Source organism: Mytilus edulis, chromosome 2 (genome assembly GCF_963676685.1).
Source record: "Mytilus edulis chromosome 2, xbMytEdul2.2, whole genome shotgun sequence".
NCBI lineage: Eukaryota > Metazoa > Mollusca > Bivalvia > Mytilida > Mytilidae > Mytilus > Mytilus edulis.
The window spans coordinates 4227647-4242510 of record NC_092345.1 but is presented as its reverse complement, the minus strand read 5'-3'; the positions used below and the strand labels follow the sequence as shown (position 1 = coordinate 4242510).

The window sequence follows — 14864 nt, the reverse complement described above, 5'->3', positions numbered from 1 at the left end:
GAAGAATATGGCAAGCCAAATTATGGGATGAGCGCTTATACTCCTCGAACTAATGTTAGTTTTGCTTTTAATTTTGCCGTTTTAATTATAAAAAAATACATATTTTCAGTGTATTTCGATTAAGATTGATCGATTGTTATTTGCTAAAAGTCCAGTGACAAATATTTCATACATATTCAAGACTTACAGGGTTTAACACTGGTCATGTTTTGGGGCCCTTTATAGTTTGCTGTTCGGTGTGACCGAAGGCTCCGTGTGTTGTAGACCGTATTTTCACCATTAGTGGTGTTTTTTTCTTTTTTCTTTTACAAAGTGACTTCGATGGAGAATTGTCTCATTGCCAATTTGGCACTCATACCACATCTTCTTTAAATATATCTTTTAATTAAGGTTTATTGGTTTCCACATCTTCTTTAAATATATCTTTTAATTATGGTTTATTGGCTTCTATATCAACCAATAGAAAAAAATTGTGTCATCTAGGGTGAATTGTTCAAATGTATGAACTAGTTTCTATGACTTATATGAATTATTTCTCAACACGTTTAAAGGTTATATAATGTATATGAAGTAAGTCACTTGTAATCGATCAATAAACTTGGCAATCAAACCACATCTTCTTTTTTTGCGGATCCCCTGTTTAAAGAATGTGTTTACACCCTTTGGAAATCCAGTTTGTCACATTTTATGAATGGGTGAATTCCGAGAACGATCAGCAGGATTAGGAAGTTGACATCATGTGTCGGCTTGACTTATCACTGAGTGGAAGCCGCAAGGTTCAAACAGGATAAAGCAAGGGTCATATTTTAAATCCTTGTGAAGAAAATAGATAAAATGTGACTAAATTTAGACGATAGCAGGTAAAATAGATTCCGGTTTACACATTTAAATTACAATACACACGACATACATATGTACCTTTGTTTCGATTTATAGTATCCTTGAGTACACTTATGCTCCATTTTATAATATTTCCGGATACAAGTTAACGACAAGGAAAATCTTATTTAAACTATATTTTATATTTTGAGCAAAAACAAGTGAAATAATACATTAATGTAAGGTAAGTTGGCATTTTTATTTTCATGCTTGAGTTAATAGCAGCAGTTAAAAGTTGTTTTTTCTTAACAAAAGTATTATTTAAGTATATTACAAGTTTCACAACATACATTTTAGGTCAGTTTAGGTTACAATGAACTGGTACAAGGCTGATGAAAGTTACCCATAGATGGATATTAAAATGCGAGACAGAAAGACTTTAACAGTCCCTCTTTTAATACTATATAGATTTCTTTAAAACGTTGAATGATGAAATAAATTATTGTCGAGTTTCTGTTTCATTTATATGTTCTTTTTCCTAGAAACAATAAAAGATTGTTATGTACACATACATTAAGATATATAGAAAACCTAGTAAAGGAAATTTTAGACAAGTGTTATAACGACTGGAAATGTCTGTGTTTGTTATACAAATAAATAAGATTAATTACTTGTTACAGTCATAAATATTTAATTGAGATACTATAAATGCAAAATTATAAACATTTAAAAAAAAAAACACGTACATTAGTTCGAAATAGTTTGGGTTATAGTTTTATGCACAATGTTATTAAAAATTTTATGCATAGTCTGTGTGTCTGTCCCAAGTCACGAGCCTGTAAATCAGTGGTTTTATACAGCTATGTTACATATTTGTTTTCGTTTTTTATTTTGTACATGAAGTAGGCCGGGGTTTTTTTTTTTTCGTTTGAATTGTATTACATTTGTCACTTCTGGACCTTTTATAGATGCCTATACGGTATAGGCCTTGCTCAATGTTGATGGCCGTACGGTGACCTAAAGTTATTTGAAATTTATGACATTTGGTCTCTTTTGAAGAATTGTCTCATTGGCAATCATACCACATCTTCTTTTATACGAGTTACAGTACAAATCGAAATTTATTAGGACCCAGAATCATCAAAGTGGAAATCGAAATTCAAATATAAATAATAGAAATTGGAATATCCAGATTAGTACTGGGAAGATTATAGGTTGCACTATATTTCCAGTTTGATCCAGGATATTGCTATGGTTAATATGTTAATGGATTATTCTGGATTAATATTACTTTTTCCCCTGATGCACTTGATAATTGGATAACAAAATAAATGATAATATGATACTACGTTCAATACTTTATTACAAGCAAAATATGGAAAAATACATAAAATTCTTTTATTTGTAATCACATTTGACAATGTTTTATTTAGGGCACCTTTATAAGCAAACAGTTTTGAGTTTACAATATGAACAGATTTTAAGAAAATTAATTTTGCAAAAATTAACAAGATTGTCTCTAGAATATTAATTTTGAACCATTAAATACATGTATACTAAGGTTTTGTTAATAGTACCCCATTAGAACTTTGAGGAATTTCTGTTTAAGACTGGCGAACTTAGAGAAAGGCTCTGATGTGGTATATAGAATTCATAGGAAATTGGTCTAACCTCTTTTCTTTTTAGATATTGAAAAAAAAATGATTATATACGTTTGCTTCATCATAAAGAAAAAGAAAATAACTCTTTTATTGGGAAGTGAGACCCAGCTATCATATTTTTTACAAGTAGATCTTGGAATTCCGATTTGTTCTAGACGGAAAACGAAAAAAGCAATGATTTATGTTAAAAAGCAGCAATGCACAAAAATGATATACAGCAACAAGAATTACAAGCTACTGACTTAGGACATGCATATACAGAATGGATCGGGATGAGACATGTCAGCGGTCGCCCTTAGTCTGGGACAGTAGTGTAACAGTATAACATTTGAACAACTGTACAAATTGATTAAAAGGGCCATAACTCATCAGATCGATACAAAACAGAAATACAAGTTACAACACACTGACCGGACGTGGTAGCTGTATTTATACATCCATACACTGCTTTATGTTGTATTCAATCAACTGTATCTGAGCAATTCGGACTGCTGATATCTGTCTTGGTTTTATATGTTGTGCAGTATATTAATCCCAATGACCGTGGACCTAGCTATTCGTGTTAAGAATTTAAGCTCGAGGTATTAAACGCAAGGCTTCTTGTAGCTTGTTTGTCCATGAAATATGATAATAACAACGACAATATTAGTGAAACTCTGAAGGATACGTTACTGCGAAAATAACCAAACACAATAAAACTTAGTTCATTTTTTTAAGCCTTTTTTATTTATGATATAAACAATATTCATTCTTATTTTTTGTAAGAACACTGGGCATTTAAATATCCTCAGAATATGTGTTTACTTCAAAAACATCTTTTGGTTTTAAATACTGTGTTTGGTTTGTCAACTTTTGTAATCAAATCTAATCTGAATAATTTAAAACCACATTAACATGCTATCAACTGGGTAAACTATGTCGAATATTATAAAAAACATGAAAGAATGGATATTGAGATGACGTTAGGACATCATATTGCCGACTTTCGTTCAGGAAGATGCAATAAGTCAAACCGAGATCAAAATAGAAATAAAACTCATGTATTACTATAGCAATCGGAAACATAGACAAAAATCTGCTGGACATCGGAAACATAGACAAAAATCTGCTGGACATCGGAAACATAGACAAAAATCTGCTGGACATCGGAAACACAGACAAAAATCTGCTGGACATCGGAAACATAGACAAAAATCTGCTGGACATCGGAAACACAGACAAAAATCTGCTGGACAATCGGAAACACAGACTAAAATCAGCTGGACATCGGAAACACAGACAAATATCTGCTGGACATCGGAAACACGGAAAAATATCTGCTGGACATCGGAAACACAGTCTCAAATTTGCTGGACATCGGATACCCCCTATCCTTCTTATCTATTATAATTACAAAAGCCAATGTACTACGACTGCAATTTGAAACACATGCTTAAATCTGTTGTACATAATTGCAAAATCCATTGTACGATGACTCAGACAAAAATCTGACAAAGCAAGCACGCAACAGAGATCCAATTTGTATCTGCTGTAACAACAGCCGATAATAAGGTGTTGTCATTATACGCCTTGCAGCCGATAATTGATATGTTTCAGACCTTGCACTGTTTGACCCTGGACTAGAGTCAAAATTATCTTCTTTTCGCAATAAGGAAGTAATTTTTCATATAAATTGGATTTAAAATACTTGACTTAGAATGAAGAAAGAAAACACTTAAAATTGTGTATGGTTAATTAGTGTTGAATATTTAATTGGTGCTGTATTACGTAACCATGAGATTTATATGCTATTACACTTTATACACTGCAAGGTCACTTTAAAGTATTAAAAATTCTTTGCTTATACGCTCATTTAATATGTAATCGCCACATTTTGATTTATAACTCACTTAACTTACTTCTCAAACATGTCAAAGTTCACACGGCTGTGTCATTGCAGAAATTGTTACAAATTATAATTAGTATGAACGAATACAACACTATAAGCAGGGGCTGATCCATCCATTTATAAAAGTGGCTCCTAGCCCAGGACAAAGAGGGGGTTGTTCCAACTACATGTCCCCATTCAAATGCATTGATCCTAAAAATTAAACTCCCCCTCACCCCCCCCCCCCCGGATCCGCCACTGATAAGAATGTGTGATGTGAATCCTCCTTAAAATCCCTCAGACTGTAATTTAAGTCCCTGCCTCAAATCGTGGGGTTTTTTTTTCATTGATTCGTCGTTTTTACATTTTGTAGTGTTAACATGATTAAGCCAGTATTTAACAGATTATGTCATTTTAAATTAGGATTATTACTTGACTTTAACATATCTGCTTTCCAGTTAACATGCACACTATTTGCGCAGCATTAAGAGTTCATAATGAATTGAATTGCAGGTTATCATAGAGCTTAGACCAATAAAAAGAAATTATATCTTGTAATAAGATTTGAAAATGTTAATATTGGTACGTCTGAACTTATGTAGTTACTATTTCCACGTACTAACAATTATATCATATTTCCTGTTAACATGTATCAAAACTGGGGCTTAAACATATATGAGATTTGAGGAATATAGTTACATACATGACTTGTATATATAGAGGAAGATATAAAAATTAATAAAGTCCAAATGTCCTTCGAAGCCAAATTAGACGCCCCTCACCTTCCTTCCCCACAAACATATGAAAGTCTTCACTTGTTTGATTATCTAGATAAAGTTACCGACACAGTGACTGACTTGTTGACAAATAGCCCCACATATATCCACAGTTAATTACCTTTTCGATATTTCAATACGAATTATTGGCACACGCTCTTTGTATTTAACAGTCTCTGAATATGTATGTTGATTCTTTTTTCAAAAAACTGTAGATTCACTCTTTTTTTCAGGCACAAATTTAATGTCAAAAGATGTCAAAAACTGGAGGTAATAACTTTATTATGTTTATCTTATGTGAAATACTGGTAGCGCTTATTACTAAGTTTAAAGCAAGACAATTACAAAAAAAAAATACTTATGAAAACAAGGAGACGTGGTATTATTGCCAATGAGACAAATACGGTATCTAGATCTGCTACATGTCAAATGACAAATTCAAACATCAGGATCATCGTACAGCTTTAACAGAATGTGAAACGATTCAAAAGAGGTTTAATTTTAGCAACGCTTTAAAACGTTGAAACTAAAACAATTATTTAAGACGACATCTAATAACAACTGCCTCTTGTTCAGTATCAAAACCAGCTATAAAGTTGTCTCTTTTATTTCAAAGTACATACATGACATATGTAAACTTCGTAATAAGTACACATACCTCTTTCAAATATCTACAATATTCTTTGTTAGCTGATCTTCCACTAGTAGTAGCCGCGTCACAGTTGGGTAATGCCTCCATGAAAGGTTATCTGGAAAAGAAGAGACCAAGTAAGTATATTACTGTTTTATTTGATTGAATATTGATCTTTACTTTCTATTAGTCATGGAATGATATAACCGGTACCAATTTCACTGCACCATATGTGCATTTCGACAATAAATGTCACTTCAGTGATGCTCGGGGCCAAAATATATCCAAAATTTAAAGAACTTATGAATCAAAAATGACCAAAAAGTATAGGAAGATGCTAATGAATTTTAATTATAGTACATGTATCTCTCCTGTTAACTATTGTTCATGTCTCTTTCTATTAAGTCTCACTGTAACACCGATATAAGCAACACAATGCACAACACTAATATGAGCATTGGACTACAATCAAAGAGACAAACTATATGAGCTTTTGCATTTTGTCCAAATATTCAAATCATCCATCCATATATGATTTTTGACTATTTTGAAATAGTCAAAACATCCATATGAGCTATTTCAACTCTGAACAAATAGTGAAAACATTAATATGAGCAATTGTACTTTGTACAAACAGTGAAAACATCCATATGAGCTATTTCAACTCTGTACAAATAGTGAAAACATTAATATGAGCAATTGTACTTTGTACAAATAGTGAAAACATTAATATGAGCAATTGTACTTTGTACAAATAGTGAAAACATTAATATGAGCAATTGTACTTTGTACAAATAGTGAAAACATTAATATGAGCTATTTTACTTTGTACAAATAGTGAAAACATTATTATGAGCAATTGTACTTTGTACAAATAGTGAAAACATTAATATGAGCTATTGTACTTTGTACAAATAGTGAAAACATTAATATGAGCAATTGTACTTTGTACAAATAGTGAAAACATTAATATGAGCTATTGTACTTTGTACAAATAGTGAAAACATTAATATGAGCAATTGTACTTTGTACAAATAGTGAAAACATTAATATGAGCAATTGTACTCTGTACAAATGGTGAAAACATTAATATGAGCTATTTCAACTGTGTACAAATAGCGAAAACATTAATATGAGCTATTGTACTTTGTACAAATAGGCAAACGACCAAAGGGCCATTGTCCTTAACTAGTCAAGACACGATAATGTATTGTTTTTGGAAGGAGTTAGTTGTCTTATTGAAAGATATCTATCTATACGCTGTAAAAAAAAAATTTCTTCATAAAACAGAAAAAAATATTACCTCAGCATATTTTCATGCTTTTTGCATTTTTTCTTTTAATAGGTAAAAAGTTACTGTCTATAAAATATCAGCGTAGATGGTGTTTGGTTTACGGGAATTTGTTTCTGTACTATGATTCTCCAGATGATAAAGCACAGAAAGGAGGATTTTCTCTTGAAAGTAAGCATTCTAAATGTTGCTTGTTATGAAGAGCTTCCATAGAAAAATAGCTGAGGTTGCATAAATACAGTTTCCTTCAGGTCGCTTTTTGATGATATAACTCCTAACGTTTCTGAGTGTTTTTGCCGATTTTCAAATGTTTAGCCTGTTTGGGTATTCCTTGTAAGTTAGAAAGTATATAGGACGCACAAAATGTGTGTACAAATATTTCTGATGCTTACTCGGCTTTAAAATCAATGTAGCATCTTATATAAATATAGGCTAACACACTTTTATATCACAAAATTTAACGTTGGTACTTCGCAAATAAAATAAATGCAGTTAAATACGAATTCCCTGTTGAAATGATTGACAGAAATGATTTATTTGTTGTTGTAAATAGACAAAAACAAAAACAAAACGAATGCGATGAATTAAAATGTCGGTAATAGATATCTTACAGCTTGTGGCTTTTGCATTTATTTATCATCAAAGTCTTTTATAAACAAGTTTTGTTTACTCTTGTGCAATTTAATCATCTTATGTTTTTGTATATATATATCATTTAATTATTGTTTTATAACAGGTTATAGATTTTTACATAGTCCAGGGCACAGTCCATTCGGATTTTCATTGGTTAGTCAACTTAAACGAAAATTTGAGGTATTATTACATTATATTTATAATTCATTGTTGCACAATTATGAGTTACAGTTTATTTTGAGTTTAAGCCAATGAATTGTGATTATGTGGGTTTAAGCCAATGAATTGTGATTATGTGGGTTTCAGCCAAGAGGTTGTGACTATGTGGGGTTAAAGCCAAGGGGTTGTGACTATGTGGGGTTAAAGCCAAGGGGTTGTGACTATGTGGGGTTAAAGCCAAGGGGTTGTGACTATGTGGGGTTAAAGCCAAGAGGTTGTGACTATGTGGGGTTAAAGCCAAGGGGTTGTGACTATGTGGGTTTAAGCCAATATATTGTGATTGTTTGTGTTTTAAAAGTCCAAGGATTGTGATCATGTGGGTTTAAACCAAGGGATTGTAACTATGTTTGTTTAAGCCCATTGGATTGTGACTGTGTGGATTTAAGCCCAGGGATTATGATCATGTGTGTTTAAACCAAGAGATTGTGACTATGTGGGTTTAAACCAAAGAATTGTGACTATGTAGGTCTAAGCCAATGAATTTTAATTATTTTGGTTTAAGTCATGGGCTTGTGATTTTGTGGGTAAACGTGAAGGCATTTCACATGTGAAAGTGTGTTTATAGGTCAAAACATTGTGAATCTGTTCTCTTAGAGCATATTACTTGTGCAATTCTACAGATTTGAATGAAAATAATATATTTAAATTAATTTTAGATATCAAGATTATACTCTTTCATGTGAAGTGCATTTCAGTTTCTTTTTTTTACGTCTTTTTTTTATATATAACAACAGAATCATGTACATATGTTAAAAAACTATGCTGTTTTGTTTATTTCAGTTCATGGCTCCTAGCCAAGATGAATACATAAATTGGGAGAATGCAATTAAGAAAGGAATTTCACTTACTCGGAGATCAAATGGTGAGTACTTTTCTAGCACCTTAATTCGTGTATCAATATCTCAATACAAATACTCAAGTTTGAAAACTAAGAAGGAGGAATCATTTTGTCTTAGCTTAACTTTTCAAATAAATTAATGTAAATTGTGTCAAGAAGTGATCTACCTTATCTGTGTTTGGTAAAACCTGTTGGAATTGTGGTCATTCAAGGATATTCTTCTTCTTACTTTATTTGACCTTTTTAAACTATTTTATCGAAAATCACTAATGAGTCTTCTATAGACGAAATGCTCGTCTAGGCAGAAAATGTTATTAGTTATAATGCATCACATATTCTATCATCAGCACTATTATTACTCAGTAAGATCTTGTTATTCTTCTTTAACTGTAATCAATAAACAAGCTTACTTACCAAATGTGTATTAAGTAATTTGGATATATTCTGTTCAACCCCCTATCCTGGTACAATATGATTTATTAATCTATTGATTGTAATATTGGCTTTAAGTACTTGCTAATAGTCCTATATTTTACTCATTTTAACTTATTGTTCCTCTGCTGTGCTGTAACACCACTGTCCAATGTTACAGAGAGGATAACCGTTAGTTTTTGTCTGTGATATTTTTCTTTTGTTCACAGGGTTTACAAGGTCGACAGGTTCAAGCACAAGGTTGATAGCGTTGACTTTAATTCTAACAATAAATATTTACCATGAATCTAACCGCCCTTGCTTTATGGTCTTCATATGATTATTTGTCATCATGAAGAAAACATAACAGTTACAGTTGTTACTTAGGTATCTCTCTTATTTCTTAAACCATTAGTATTTCACATTTCATTCCAACCTTATCAAGCTCTTCTTTATGTGGACCCCGTTAACGGTGCCAATATTTCGACCATGTCTACGCTGTAGACATGTTGGTTCAGCAATATATAAACAGTAAACCGTATCACACCTATACTCATTTTCACATTTCTTCTTTTAGAACCTTTAAAGGTGAAGCCAATGCAAACAACAAAGGATGATCAGGATCTGTATAAAAAACATGCGAATGTAGAAAAGATGTCAACAATGCCGAATATGAAAATTCCTGAGCGGCCGAGAATTCCTCCTAATACATATGTGAGTCCTAAAAGCATTGGAGCCAAAACTTACCCTGACAAAACGAAAGCACAGACTAATAATATAACTAATTCACCTAAAATACTGGAGAGAAAAGCGATGGCGATACAGGAGGCATCCAAATATGACTTATACATCAAGGGAAACAAAACATCAGGTAGTGAAAGTGATTCTGATAGTGATGGTGATGATGGTTATATAAAAACCGCAAAATTAAATCTTCCAAAGATTCCAATCAAACAGACAGAAAACACGCCAATAGACGACACGAAAGATTACACACAAGATGACTATATGATAGTACTTCCGAATCTTCCTCCGGATAAAAGTGTTAAAGTGGAAAGTCCTTATGTTGAGTTCAAGTCAGATGAAACTGATAGTCATGTGGATGGAAAAATTGAAAAAATATACAGCAGTGTCAAAAAACCTTCTATTGGATTAATAAACCAGATGTCCGAATCGGACTACGCGATTGTTGATCATACCCTTCGTAAGGATGACGACAGTAACGCAGTAAATACAAGAAATCCAGCTATTGGATTCATTCAGCAGCGTTCTGAATCAGATTACGCCTCTGTTGATCATTCTGTTTTGAACAACAAAGACGATGTTGTTAAAGGTTCTAGAAACCCTAAAATTGGAGGAATTAAACAAAGGTCGGAGTCTGATTATGCATCCGTTGATAGTGTAACTCTTCTTAGAAAAGATCCTCCTTGTAGAAAAGCTGAACAAAGTTCTAATTCAGGATATGTTACCGTTGATCACTATGGCGCGGTCAACAATCCGGACAGTGACGAAGCAGATTCAGATGATGACTATGAGAACCCACATACTGTTATTGATTATACAAGCTTGCCAAATTTGCATTTACCACAAAACAAAGTGCAATCAGTGTCATCTTCGTCTACGGAATCAGAGTCCGATGATTCTGAGGATGATTACATGAAGCCGGGAAGTCCGCTTAAGCCCATAACAAACAACAATCAACAGGTCAACGATATTAGTTATTTAAGTAGTGAATCTTCAGACACGGATGACCAGCTGTCAGATCTAGCATCAGTATCCATTACTGTACAAAAAGTATACGATCCTATTTATGAAAATTTTGCGTAGTAAAACAGAATAATTATTAAATACGGGCATGGCATAATTACAAAATATGTGCATTGGAAAGTTTTACAAAGGTATAAACCATTGTTATTGGCCAATTAGGCTTTTCGTATGTACTTGTAAGAGTTCGATATGTCATAATTACATGTATGAGTTAATTTTTTTATATGTACATGTACGTGTTTTATGTACAATATTTATTAAAGTTTAATGTTCATCATTCCGATGTTTTCAATATACAAACTCATTAAATAAAGGCAACAGTAGTAAGCAGCTGTTCTAGAGTCATAAATTGATTGTGAGAAAATATTCATAGAAACAGACTGTTTGAAAACAACTTCCACATTCCTAGCTTATACAAAGATTATAACTTGGTTTTAAATTGTTGTAAAAACAAGTGAATATTACAAAGTTGAACAGAATTAATTACCGAAAATTTAAGAAAAGTTGTGCCAAATACGTCTAAGCAATCTATAGCTTTAGGTATTTCTATCTTAATAGTTGTGAATAGTTGAAAAACAGTGTATCCCTGGTTTCTGGATGATTTTCGTGTTCTTAAATAGTTTTCTTTATTTTGTTTTGTATGCTGTTGTTTGTCTTTTTGACCTTTTTAGTCGTTTTTCTTTTCTTTTCTTTTTTTTTTGCGATGGCAGTGTCAGATGGTCTTTGACCTCTGGTATCTTCTACTTCGTTTCCTGTCAATACAAAGACGTATTGAAAATTGGAAGTCATAAGCTTCCATACGTGTCTTTTATAAATCCAGGAAGAAGTGGGAGAGAATCCCATGGTTTCAGTTCAGCGTATTTGTAGATAAGTGTCATGGTGACCATTTTCAATACAGCAACTATGAACATTAATATATAATCGGAGACCTATGCACTGTTTCACGGCAGTATCTTATAGGATATACTGTGGACTCATTATTATTCGTTGGATACCAATTTTCGTGGATTTCGTGGGTATAGGTAAACCACGAAATTGAATGATCAACGAAAGATAAATTTTCTATAGGCTTGTATGCAGACTTTGGAAAAACCACGAGATTAAATATCCACGAACATGTAAGTTTTCCTTTATCCATTAAAATTGGTACCCACGAAATAAATGAATCCACAGTAAGCATTTTCAAATAAAGGCAACAGTAGTATACCGCTGTTCAAAATTCATAAATCGATGGAGAAAAAACAAATCCGGGTTACAAACTAAAACTGAGGGAAACGTATCAAATATGAGAGAACTACGACACAACACCGAAATGTAACACACACAGAAACGAACTATTATGTAACAATGGCCATTTTCCTGACTTGGTACAGGGCATTTCATAACAAAATGGTGGGTTGAACCTGGTTTTGTGTTCATAAATCAACATCACAAATATAGACTGTCTCCCTATTCCTGTTCTTTATCTATTTGACTAAGATACAAAACTAAACAGATTTGGTTTGATTGACAGTGAGATATCTCTTCATAACAGACCAATGGACACATAAATTAACAACTATAGATCACAGTGCGTAGAAAGGTCTGTACCGCATGGTCAGCTATTAAAGGCCTCGAATTAAATAATGTGAAAAAAAACACAAGAAAACTAGGACCGGTATAATTTATATACAAAATAATCAAAGAAAGACGAATAAGAAACAACAACCACTGAATTTCGGGCTCTTGGCTTGGTCCAGTCACATACAGAATGTAACGAGTTTAAACTAGTTAAAAGACGCACAGGTCCTCAACTTAACATTGGACAGTGGTGTTACTGTTCAACATAAGAACAAACTATAAAATCAGTGAAAAAGGTTTAACTCCCCAGATCGATGCAAAGCAAGAGTACATCTAACAAAAACACTGAGCGGACATTGCAGGTTACTTATACATTCCCTAATTAAAAATTATGAAAAAGAAGATACGGTATGATTAACAAAGAGACAACTCTTCACAAGTGACTAAATGACACAGAAATTAACAATTATATATAAGTCCTTCAACAATGAGCAAGTTCATAAACGTATAGTTCTTGGAGTACTCGCAGCAGTAACTAAAAGATGTCTGCATGTTGCAAGGGAGAGAAGAAATTTAATCAAAAATCTTGCTTTCAAAGAACTATTTGTTAGTATATTGCCAGATGCTGTCAACATTTTCTGTTAAAGTATTATTGAATTGAGAATATAACTGGGTTTTTTTTGGGGGGGGGGGGGGGGGGTTGTAGGCGAAACGCGCGTCTGGCGTATTAAATTATAATTCTGGTACCTTTGATAACTATTTTATCGAATCGTTTATAATCTATTTTACTCGATTTTGCCCTGTTCTACAAAACATTTGTTTTTATAAAGTTGTTCGTGGGATTCTAATGTATAATAATAGGATTAAAGTCCAGTATCAGAGGAGGAACTACACTCTCCACACGGCACGCATTTGTTACAAGCCCATCTCCTGGACATTCGATATTTGTTGAATGACATAGTAAACATGTGCAGTAAAGAGAGAAATGTATGTATTAATACTGAAAAACTATTACACCAGGGTTTTCGATATCACAAACTAGTGAAAACATTTACTAAATTTTATTATCGGTATAAGGAAATCATTCGTAAATATAACTCAACATGCAGACATCTTATACGTTCAGGTAATTCACATCCAATCTTTTATGTTAATATTCTTTACTAAGCACAAAAATGTCAGTATTCACCTCAAAAGCTAAAAAGCTAAAAAAAAACTTTAACCAGACTTATTAAGAAGGGATATAGTTACGATACTGTTGTCAGGTCATTAAATATTGCATATTTTGGCTTTAATATTGATTCACTTATAGGGTCTTTGCATCGGAACTAAACACATTTATTTAAAAAAACCAGTTATTGGCATGACACGGGTTATGTTCTTCTGATATATTTTATGATAGTATGATACTAAACCCCTAACGGGAGAGATTGTGCCCGATATTTATATGATGAAGGCATAATCTTTCAATCAGTTTAATTGAAGTCTGCAGCTGGCATGTCAGTTAACTGCTAGTAATAGGTTGTTATTTATGTATTATTGTCATTTTGTTTATTTTCTTTTGTTACATCTTCTGACATCGGACTCGGACTTCTCTTGAACTGAATTTTAATGTGCGTATTGTTATGAGTTTACTTTTCTAAATTGGCTAAAAGATATAGGGGAAGGGTTGCGATCTCATAAACATGTTTAACCCTGCCGCAATTTTGCGCCTGTCCCAAGTCAGGAGCCTCTGGCCTTTGTTAGTCTTGTATTATTTTAAATTTTAGTTTCTTGTGTATAATTCGGAGTTTAGTATGACGTCCATTATCACTGTACTAGTAAACATATTTTTTTAAGAGGCCAGCTGAAGGACGCCTACGGGTGCGGAAGTTTCTCGCTACATTGAAGACCCATTGGTGGCATTCGGCTGTTGTCTGCTCTATGGTCGGGTTGTTGTCACTTTGACACATTTCCCATTTCCTTTCTCAATTTTATTGTTATAAATCATGTAAGAATTTATTCATAATCCTGAATAATAGATATATTTTCACCAACATTATATATGGAGTTATTTTCTTTCTGATCGATAGGTCATTCTTTCGAAGAATAAACCCGGACGATACCATGTTTCAATGATAGGTGTAAAAAAAAAAGCCCGATTTAATCATTGATATCATGTTGATAGTCCTAAATATAAAGCTTTATTACAACTGTCACATAAACTTAACATTAACCAAGAAAACTAAACATTGACCAATGAACCATGAAAAATAGGTCAAGGTCAGATGAGCCATGCCAGCAGGCATGTGCTTCTAATAATCCTTCCATACAACAAATACAGTTGATCTATCGCTTATAGTTTAGGGAAAACAGACCAAAACACAAAAACTGAACACTGAGCAATGAACC

At 32.8% G+C, this 14864-nt stretch overlaps 1 protein-coding gene across 2 annotated transcripts; it reads left to right on the top strand.

Moving 5' to 3' along the window:
* The first annotated feature begins 486 nt into the window (after positions 1-486).
* Positions 487-11190, top strand: LOC139511264 (uncharacterized). 2 transcript variants are annotated; one of them, XM_071297874.1, is made up of 7 exons: positions 487-860; positions 5357-5393; positions 5814-5891; positions 7100-7216; positions 7782-7858; positions 8678-8759; positions 9724-11190. In XM_071297874.1, the coding sequence occupies exons 2-7, from the start codon at positions 5378-5380 to the stop codon at positions 10971-10973; spliced, it is 1620 nt and encodes a 539-aa protein (XP_071153975.1). In that variant the 5' UTR covers positions 487-860; positions 5357-5377; the 3' UTR covers positions 10974-11190. The 2 variants fall into 2 exon arrangements, with proteins under 2 accessions (XP_071153975.1, XP_071153974.1); XM_071297873.1 differs by having other exon boundaries at positions 849-1063.
* The last annotated feature ends 3674 nt before the right edge of the window (positions 11191-14864 follow it).

What these genes read in the sequence shown, in the direction of transcription:
- LOC139511264 (XM_071297874.1), top strand. An exon ending in TCTGGAAAAGAAGAGACCAA is followed by an intron (nt 5,892 to 7,099) that starts GTAAGTATATTA and finishes TTCTTTTAATAG; the next exon opens with GTAAAAAGTTACTGTCTATA. An exon ending in AGGAGGATTTTCTCTTGAAA is followed by an intron (nt 7,217 to 7,781) that starts GTAAGCATTCTA and finishes GTTTTATAACAG; the next exon opens with GTTATAGATTTTTACATAGT.